Source organism: Fukomys damarensis, unplaced genomic scaffold, assembly GCF_012274545.1.
Source record: "Fukomys damarensis isolate Sample0158 unplaced genomic scaffold, DMR_v1.0_HiC HiC_scaffold_33, whole genome shotgun sequence".
NCBI classification, from domain to species: domain Eukaryota; kingdom Metazoa; phylum Chordata; class Mammalia; order Rodentia; family Bathyergidae; genus Fukomys; species Fukomys damarensis.
The window spans coordinates 51,347,584-51,357,744 of NW_022900945.1; the positions used below are offsets into that span (position 1 = coordinate 51,347,584).

The 10,161-nt window shown below is 42.4% G+C and overlaps 2 protein-coding genes across 4 annotated transcripts in view; both read right to left on the bottom strand.

The window, feature by feature from the left end:
- Positions 1-4,032: 4,032 nt before the first annotated feature.
- LOC104856841 (histone H2B type 2-F) lies at positions 4,033-9,996 on the bottom strand. 3 transcript variants are annotated; one of them, XR_778725.3, is made up of 4 exons: positions 9,822-9,996; positions 8,716-9,302; positions 6,809-6,949; positions 6,147-6,207 (listed from the first exon to the last, which is right to left on the bottom strand). XR_778725.3 is itself a non-coding variant. In XM_010616342.3 (3 exons), the coding sequence occupies exons 2-3, from the start codon at positions 9,090-9,092 to the stop codon at positions 4,113-4,115; spliced, it is 414 nt and encodes a 137-aa protein (XP_010614644.1). In that variant the 5' UTR covers positions 9,093-9,302; positions 9,822-9,996; the 3' UTR covers positions 4,033-4,112. The 3 variants fall into 3 exon arrangements, 2 of the variants coding, with proteins under 2 accessions (XP_010614644.1, XP_010614643.1); XM_010616342.3 differs by lacking the exons at positions 6,147-6,207; positions 6,809-6,949 and adding an exon at positions 4,033-4,149; XM_010616341.3 differs by lacking the exon at positions 6,809-6,949 and having other exon boundaries at positions 5,604-6,207.
- LOC109117804 (histone H3.3A-like) overlaps positions 9,892-10,161 on the bottom strand; it is a 2,201-nt gene continuing 1,931 nt past the window's right edge. The window contains exons 2-3 of the mRNA XM_033758078.1: positions 10,023-10,159; positions 9,892-9,912 (exon numbers count right to left, since the gene is read on the bottom strand). Coding sequence (XP_033613969.1) covers positions 9,892-9,912; positions 10,023-10,159 — 158 coding nt within the window. The remainder of the gene's footprint in view (positions 9,913-10,022; positions 10,160-10,161) is intronic.

Below are 10,161 nucleotides of genomic sequence, written 5' to 3' on the forward strand. Positions count from 1 at the left end.
AAACACTAAAAGCATTCTACTCCTTGACCCTTAAAGCTTTTTTTTTTTTTTTTTTTTTTTCCTTTCTTTCTTTCTTTTGGTACTTGGGGATTGAGCCAGGCCTTCTCACTGGCTAATACCCCACCATTTTTCTTTTTTTATTTTGAGACAGGGTCTCAATAAATTGCTAGACTGATTATGCTGTGCTCAAATTTAGGATCATCCTGCCTCGGCCTTCTAGAGTGTTGGGATTACAGGCGTGCACTTTCTCAGGTTCCCTTCAGACTTTAAGAGGGAGGACAGCATTGTACAGAGGGAATACACACAAACTACCACCAAAAAAAAAAAAAAATGCATACACTTCAGGAAAGGAAAAATAGTGTGACTTTTTTTCAACAGATGGCGTTACCCTCATTTGGGCGACCCTAGAGGATATTCCATATCACAGAAAACCCACATCCCCCAGGGCCTTAGAGAAGACACTGAAAATGCATGTGCAGCAATCTCAACGGCCGAGTGACCCAGGAGGTAGCAGTTCGCCGTGCTAATGAAAGTCTGGAAGCTCATGGCCACCACTTTGAGCTTCTCTTGTAATTGTAGAGGCCAAAGGTATCTTGTGTTAATCTCACAGTCTCTCGATAAATTCACTTAAATTATTTATGCAAGGTTCCCTATTCCTGAAGTGTGTATGCGCTCCTTGGCACGGAGAAAGAGGTTTCCCAAATGTGGTGTTTACCGAGAAGACAGAGACAAGTCCAAGAAAACAATGGAACAGTTTCTGGTGAAAATGCATTTGAGTCCAGCTGCAACCCAGGCCCTGTTCTTTTGGAAGGACAGAAGAAAAGCTTGAGTAGAAGGAACACACATTTACATAGGCTTATAGACACTATATTTATGAAAATAATCTTTTTCTAGCTTTAACTCAACCATAGCCTGAAATTTCATAAGTTTTGGTCATAATAAAATAGCACTCAAATCTTTTTGTTGTTTTGCTGAGACAGGGTCTCACTATGTAGTTGCGACTGACCTTGAACTCACTATGTAGCCCAGGCTGGTCTCAAACTCACAGTGATCCTCCTGCCTCAGCCTTCTGAGTGCTAGGATTATAGGCATACATCACCATACATGGTTTTTAATTCTATTTCAAATTTTAATTGTACACTTTATAGTTCCTTGAATTGGGTCTTCTTATCCCAATTAACTCTCATTTCACTGTGGAATCTACCATGGCATATATTTTATTTTATTACTTTCACTATATGTATTCCTTACCTTATGTGGATTATTTCACATAACCTTCATATTATGTCATTGCCTCATAATTATCAGTAGGGCAGCTATTAATCTTTTCTATTATCTTGCTCAATAGATATGATATGAAATTATGTGTCTGATAAAATTCTCTGGCCCTGGTTCTTTCTTTTCCTTTCTTTCTGACAGAGTCTCTCTTTGTAGTTCAGGCTGACATTGAACTCACTATGTAGCCCAGGCTGGCCTCCAACTCATGGCCATCCTCCTGCCTCAGCCTCCCAAATGCTGGGATCACAGGTCTGTGCTATCACGCCTGGCTCTGGTGCTTCTTTTAAAAATGGTTATTTTTCTTTCAGGTACTCTTTTTTTTTTCTATTTCTTCACATATATATTTTATTAGTGTATATTACTCTTATGAAATATTGAGTTTTCTATTTTTCTTAGAGCAAGTTTGGTAGTACGTATGGAAAAGTCAACATTTTGTCTCCACCTATGAATATATTCACATCAAAAACATGTATCATTTAATTATTTTCTATATTATTTATGTGCCCTTTCTGTTTCAATATTAAATTTACCAAAGGATTAACTTTTTCATTTTCAGTATTTGGTTTTATTGATTAATTCAGCTTTTATAAGGTAGGGAAGTATGATCTATCCTTTTATTCTGCTTTTATTCTAATTTATTCCTCCTACTTTCCTCAGGCTTTTATTGTTCTTTTATTAGCACAAGTTAAAAGTTCAATGCATTTTTTTAATAGTTCTCTTAAATACACTCTATAGGTATGAATTTTCCCTTATTATTTTATATAGATTTTACTGCATGATGTCCTCACAGTTACTTTGCTGGGTGTTTTTGGTTTTGTTTTTGCAGTGGTTGGATCGAATTTTTGCTTATTTCTAAATAGTATGTAATTTTTGTTTGTTTGTATTTTGAGACAGGGTCTCCCTACTCAGGATAGCCTTCACTTAACTGTGTAGTCCAGGCTGGCCTTGAACTCAAGGCAATCCTCCTGCCTCAGCCTCCCAGGTGCTGAGATTATAGGCATTCACCAGCATGCTTGGCTAAATAATAAATAATTTTTTATTTTGACATGGCCTGTAATCTATGTGATTTTTTTCTCTAAGAATATAGATTAAGGAGAATATGCTCACTTATTTTAAGGGAATATGCTTTATAATCTGGATATGTCCTGTGTAGTTCCAGTTTTTCAAAATGTGTTGAGGTTTAATTTGCGCTTTCCCTCAGTATCAAATTGTCAGTATTTCATGTGAATTTGAAAATAATGTAACTTTCCCATCTTGACTATAAGATGATGTCGGTATAAACAAAGGTTCATCTTGTTGACCATGTTTTTAAATCTCTAAACCTTCAATAACTTTCAGTCAACTTGATCTGTCAGTTCTTTAAGACTGCGTTAAAGTCGTCACTGTGATCACTGAGTACCCAAATCCTGGCTCGCACATTTGTGTGAGTGGCTTCACGTGTGTGTACTGGTTAAATGCAAGCAATTCATGCTCATGCCTCACTGGGTTACTGCGTCTAGGATATGGAGTATCGTTCTCCTCCTGCCGTGTGTACGGATCTATCATGGCCATACACTTATCCTGAATTTGTACCCTCCACAATAATATCTCCACCCACCTCAGTGCAGCATAAATCTTACTTGCTTGTTTTACCCCTCTTCGCTCTTGCCTTCCCCCCACCCAGAATTTGAATTCCACATTTTCTTAATTTTTCACAATCTGATAACAATGTGTTTCACCAGGTACACGGCTACCTTTGCTTCTGGGCTACATCTTCCCTTGGCCTTCTTTGAAAACTCCTGCTGGACTACAACTCTAGTAATTCCTCCAGACAGGTGCTGAAGTCCCTCACACTGAAATGCTAAGTCTGGCTGGATATGAAGGTCTCGTTTCAAGCTGACACACTTCGTCATCCCAGTTACTCAGGAGACTGAGGCAAGAGGATCACAAGTTCGAGGCCGGCCTGGGCAATTTATGGAGACCCTGTCTCAGAAGAAAAAGGAATGAGGGGTAGCTCAATGCTTCAGCTCCTGGGTTCAGTCCCCGGTACCACAAAGAGAACGCGTATCTTCTCGTATCCAGGGCTGCCCAAATATGCCTGCCAAAAATGTGATCTCCATTTCTTTATAATCCTGTTCTCTGCGTGTCCTGGAGCCTTCTCTTTAACTCTTTGTTCCGAAATGTTACTACTGTGTATCTTGGCGAGGGTTCTTTCAGCATCATCCTTGACTCCTCAGTGCTTAATGGGACCTTGGAGGCTGAGGAAATAGAAAAGCTTATCTGGAAGTCTGTATTTTATTTCTTAAACTCTTCCAATTTTCACCTCCAACTTCTCATCCTATTGGGTGAATTTTTGAACATCTGGATCTTTCAAGTCATTTAAGTTCTCTTTCACATTTTTCATTTTTTGTATCTTTTTATGTGCTTTGGAGGGATAATTTCTAGTTTGATCTTTTGCCTCATTTTTTTTTCTCATCTGTGTTAGTCTATCCTGGATTCATCCTTGTTGATTTTTTAAATAACAAAGTTTACATTTTCATAGCTTTAAATTTTCTTGTGTTCTCCCCTACCTCTGAGGACATTACATGCACTTACTCTGAGGTCCTCTTCGATTAAAAGTTCCTTTGCGCTCTGCTGTTTATTAAACTTGGTGTCTCTGATTTAATAACAAAATTCAGATCTATTCAAATTCACTTAGGCCCTACATTGGGCACCACACTGATAGTCCAGTGAAATTTCCCAATCTACTACTTTATCAGAAACAAGTGTAGGATACAGAAGACACTGCTTGCCTCTCTGCAGTTGTCAGGGAAGGAGATTTCTCCCGAATATTCTGATGACTCTTGCTGATGTGCTCATCTTGGTACCAGGGGATTCCCCTGCCGATGCTGCCTGTGGATGATAGGATGGCAAATCATTTTGGGCACTTACAGTAATCGTTCCTCTTGCCTGGCACTTTCTCGTTTCTTTCCCTTTGGCCACAGACACTGCCAGCATCAGACATTTTTGGGGCTTGTTATATTCTCCAAAGTAGGAAAAGGGCAGCTATGAGTGAACCCTCCCCGCAGCCCCTGCTGTGGTAACCCAACAGTGATGGTGTCACTGGTCCCAAGGCCAACTCTCGCTCCTGTACTACACTCTCCACTCTTATCCCGCCTGCCACCTTTTCGTCAATCTCCCATGCTTTCTAGGAATGTGGCAGCAAAGATGGGAAGGAGACATCCATACTCCAGCACGCTACCTCGACTCAGTAGTTACATTCACCTGTGTTAGAACACGAGACACTCGCGCAACATTCAGAATTGCTACCTCCAACATCAACTAACGTTAAATGAAATGTTTATTGCCAACCGTTAGCTAAGCACCATTATATGTGTTTGCTCATTGATTCTTTATGACAAGTTTGCGGTAAGCCTTACTATTATTCCCCATCTAAGATGCAGGAGCAGAGTAAGAAACAGCTCCTTGCCATACCACTGAGAAAGTGGAACTCGTTACACCGGCTGTTCCTCGTGTGACACAGTGGCAAACCCAGAGGACTTAGGGCTGCATCTTCCTCTAACACTTCCAGAAGACATCTTCAAATGTATTTATTTTGACATCTCTGTGTTGTAAGGCACCGTATCTGTACCCAATAACTCAATGACTTGGTTCACATTCATAATCCTTATTTTCTTATGTCAGGAAGAACAGTCATGGCTTTTGCTGTTTTGCTTTGCCTTTGTAATCTTTACAACTCTACTTTTCTCCACACTATAAAAGATTTGCATCTATTAATCCAGAGAGATTTCTCAATTATGCCCCTTTCTCTCTCCTCCAAACAAATCCCCACAATCATAAATTATATAAAAGTAAAATTCCTTTAGACAAATGAAAAAAAAAACTTCTTACCTTCTTTCTCTACCAAGAAGCTTAGATCAGCAAAATTATTCAAAGTATTATAATGTAACAGGGAGAAAAATGAAAACCCAATCCAATATGTACCATAAATTGATAAATTAATCAGCATACTGTTCTCCTCATTGTTCTGCAGATTAGAATATGGGTCTTGGGTATGTAGACATGCCGAACTAGATGAAATATAGTTCCAGAGAGAAAAAGTGTTCTAGATAGTTTCTATTTACTTGGCTCGCTTTTGTGTTAAATCCTCAAAATTCAGAGCGTTCAACTAAAAAATCAGAAACCAGAAAGAAGTGTTTAATGAAAAGTGTTTTTTGAAAACACTGATATGAAATATTACAAGCATCATGGGAGAGGAAAAGAAGTCATTTCAAAATGACGGCAACCAGAAGCATTGTACACCGGTACTGCTAGCTACTCAGGAGGCTGAGGCAGGAGTATGAGTTCTGCCTGGGCAACATAGAAAGATCTCATCTGAAAAGTAAATAAAAATTAAAAAGAAAAAGAATGCCTATCAAAGACTGGACGAGCCTTCACCGAGTGCCAGTAACAGACCTTATAAAGGTTTTATTTCCTAATTCGTTGTTTTTCTATTGGGCCACCAAACAAATACAGACTCAAAGACCCTGCAAGTAAATTGTGGGAAAATGCCTTCGGATGATGTTTTTAGAATTAAAGACGTTCTCGTCTGTGAACATGAGATGCTTAGGGAAAGTGACCCTCAAGTCACTAGAAATCTAGGAGAGCTCCGTAGCTGGGAAAGGAAAAGGGTTCCTGGAGTGCGGCAGGAATCTTAACCGCAGGCGACTAAGGGGCGACACTTACCGAGACTCAGAGTGCTATACCCTGTGCTGAGTGCACTAAGCACTTCGTCTCATTCCATTGGAGCAAGCCTAGGAGGTGGATTCTAGTCTTTTCTTCATTTTCACAGAGGACAAAACTGAGGATTAGAGATGCAAACTTTCTTTCCGAAGGTCATTCGGTTCTCAGGCGGGGCTGAGGCTCAATCATCAGGGTAGCACTCGCCCTCCGGCAAGAACTCCGGAAATTCTAACAGGGAAAGCCGGCAAAGTGGAAAAGAACCAGAATTACTGCAGTTCATGGTGCCGATCCAGCTCTGGTTTGACACTAAGAGCCATCTCTACCTCTGCCCCTCTCCGAGCTGCCTGCCAGCATGGAGGGTGCTCCCATGGGGGCCAAGGTTACCTGCTTCCTTCTTGTATGGCCTCTTCCATCCAGGTGAGGTGATCTTGGTCAGAGCCAAGGAACAAGGTGGAGTGTATGGGTGAAGTTAAAGCCATTATGGCCCACAAACGTGCTTAGAACCCTCATACTATAAAACATTCATAAGTTCATTTAATTACTTTTTTTTTTTTTTTTACCGGCGATTGAACTTGGGACCTTGAGCTTGTGAGGCCAGCTGCGGAACCACTGAGCTAAATCTCCAGCCCTACTTAAGCTAATTTAGAAACAATATGAAGAGTAGGATAGGCAAACCATCTGAAGCTCCTAAAAGAGTGAAAGGATTATAAATGGGTACGGCAAGAAATTTGCAGGTCAACAGTTAGACTCTCTTCATTTTACAGAATAAGATTAGGAGAGTCAAAGATGTGACAGCAGTCAGTGACTTTAATCCTAAATCCCGACTTACTTAAATTATTCCAGGCTCAGTATTGCTGACCGCTGGAACCATTCTGGAATCTAACCTTCCTTGCCTCTGATGAGCACTTTGATGACCTCTTGCCTGGTGGTCATCAGGAAAAGGCCAGAGAGAGATGACTCAAGCGGCATTCTAAAATTGAGTGAAAGAAGTAATACGGCACATTTTATTTGACTTTTAATGGGATGTAGATTTGAACTCCTGTTATAAAATCATCAATTAAATTCACTTCACACACAAAAGGGCCATGTAAGCCCCTCACTTAGTCAGAATGACTTTCTTCTAGTGGTGTGAGGTGGCCTACATTTGCGGACCTAGCTATTCTGCAGGCTGAGGCAGGAAAGTCACAAGTTCGAGGCCACCTATATAATTTAGTGAGACTCTGTCTCAAAGTAAAAATTTAAAAGCTCAGGGGTAGAGTGCTTGTCTAACGTGTTCAGGTCCTGGGTTCAGTCTCCGATGGAGAGAGGCTTCATTTCAAAGTTCAAGGAAATCGTAAACTATGATTGCCCCAAGGGCAGATTTATTCGGTATAATAAACGTCCACCGACTAGTCTTTGTCCAGATGAGTCTTAACTTTTAAAATGAGTCTTCAGAAATTCACTCCACATGTTTAACTGTGGGCTTTTGTGTACCATAAATTCCTTGTTCACTCATCCTCAAACTGTTTCCTTTCTCACATTTTGTGACTCAAGGGCTCTGACACACCCACAAGTGGACGCGTGAAGATCTGACATTTGGGCACCAAATACAAATACCTCCAAAACGTACCAACACACACACACTAAAAATCACCTCCCCAGGCCCAGCTTCCAACCTGACTGAATCAGGAAATTTCATAAGAAGCACCTGTAACTGCTTCAAAACAATTGCGGAGATCCTTAGTATCAGGAAACTTTGTTACAGAACCAAGATGGGCTCCTGGCCCTGGGAAGAGATGGTTTCCCTGTGTAGAATGACTCAAAAACCATCACTAAGACTACGGAGCTTCATCCCAATACAGAACACAGGTTGGATGGAGCTGAGGGAAGGGGTCACTTATTAAGGACTGGGCCAGGTCTGATGGCTCATGCTGTAACACCATCACTCTAACGGCTGAGGCACAACCTCCAGCTCAAACTCCGTCTGTACTACATATCGAGACCCTGCCTCAAAAATCTAAAAATAAATGAGGATTACATTCTGACAGAAGGGAGATTTGGGGCCCCTGAGTCTCCATCCGGTATGAGAAGCAATACTGTAAGGCAGGTAATTCTTACAGGGACTGTCCCGTGCATTAAGATGCTCAGTATTCCCAGCTTCTACCCATGAATGCGCCCCTCTCACAACATGCAATAAAAGTACTTCCGGCCGTGTCCAAGGGTCCCACGGGAGTAGGGGCAAACTTCCCTGGTTAAAGTCCCTGGGATAGAAACCAAAGGAGGATGCCTAGGTCAATTCGTATAGACATGCATCAGATACCTAAAGCCTGTGACATGTTTAAAGGTGTAAAAACAAAGGTTTAGACGCTAAGTGAGAGAAACTAGGGGCTTTCCACGGTAGAGAACCCCGGTAATTATGTTTAAAAACGTAATAACTTTAGAAACGCGGGGGTGGAGGGGGAGCACTTCAACCCCGCCACACTGCTCTCTTCCCCGCAAAACAAAACCTAACCAGAGGTATGACCAAACCTATTTTCTGTTGCGTTCCCACATCATTTGCTAATAGCGACAGTCAAACGACTGACACTACTAAATCGCATTAAGAGGCTTTCTCCTCTGAACCAACCAAAATGTACTCTTGAGCACATCCTAAGCAAAAGCGGGTCGATCGTCAGTGTTTACAGCTGCTTTCTCCGACAACTGAAGTGGCTCTGAAAAGAGCCTTTGGGGTAATAATCCATCTGTCGCGTCCCTTACTTGGAGCTGGTGTACTTGGTGACGGCCTTGGTGCCCTCGGACACGGCGTGCTTGGCCAGCTCGCCAGGCAGCAGCAGGCGCACGGCCGTCTGGATCTCGCGGGACGTGATGGTGGAGCGTTTGTTGTAATGCGCCAGGCGGGACGCCTCGCCGGCGATGCGCTCGAAGATGTCGTTGACGAAGGAGTTCATGATGCCCATGGCCTTCGACGAGATGCCAGTGTCGGGGTGGACCTGCTTCAGCACCTTGTACACGTACACCGAATAGCTCTCCTTGCGGCTGCGCTTGCGTTTCTTGCCGTCCTTCTTCTGTACCTTTGTAACAGCTTTCTTTGAGCCTTTCTTGGGAGCAGGAGCAGATTTCGCCGGATCCGGCATTTTTCTCTCGCTGTACAACTGCAACACACACCAAAGCAAGCCACCGCTGACTACGCCGCAAGCAGCCGGTTACGCGATACTTATAGAGCTCGTATGCAAATGAAGGTTCCAAGACTGCTGCGTTTTTATTGGTTAATTTAAACCAATGTCGTCATAGATGGGTGGAGTCCACGTAAATTGTAGATTTCAATTGCGCTTTCTTAGTGGTCACTAGAACAAAAATCATGTTAGCCAATCAAAATGTTCCACTCCACATCACCCGCAGTAAATTACGCAGAGCAGTGTTTCATCGGTTCAGGGCCTTTTTCGTTATTTTCATTAGATTGTAGATTTATATACGGAATTCTCAAGTACGAAATAGTTTCTTCTATTTTTGCACCATTTCACTGTATATAAACACCATCAGGGACTCACTGCTCTGGTTTCCACCACCTCTATTATGTAACAAATACCAGGCTATAAACCGACTGTGTACAATACTTTAATTAACAAAAAAAAAAAAAAAAAAAAAAAAAAGGCTTCCAAGAGGGACCGTCTCCAGCGCCAGGACCTCACACATCTCGGGACTCAGCGTCTCTTGCCTCCCATATAAAATCTTCCCCTCCAGAGCTGATAAACATTTCTCTAGGTTTAATTCAGCAAGGAAAGACTGAGTTGGCCAGAATGAAGACAACACTTGTTTCCTGTCATATAATTAAAAGGAGGGCACCCACATCCCAGACGACCCACCTTTGAGGACATTCCCCTTGTTTTCAGGACACCAACAGTAAACACAGCTGAAAATCCGATACAGCTGCTCTTAGTGGAAACGTAGGTGGCTCTGAAAAGAGCCTTTAGATTAGCTTTAGTGAATGACTTAGGCCCGCTCCCCGCGGATGCGGCGAGCCAGCTGGATGTCCTTGGGCATGATGGTGACGCAGAAGGCCTTACCCGCTCCCCGCGGATGCGGCGAGCCAGCTGGATGTCCTTGGGCATGATGGTGACGCGCTTGGCATGGATGGCGCACAGGTTGGTGTCCTCGAACAAGCCCACCAGGTAGGCCTCGCTCGCCTCCTGCAGAGCGATCACA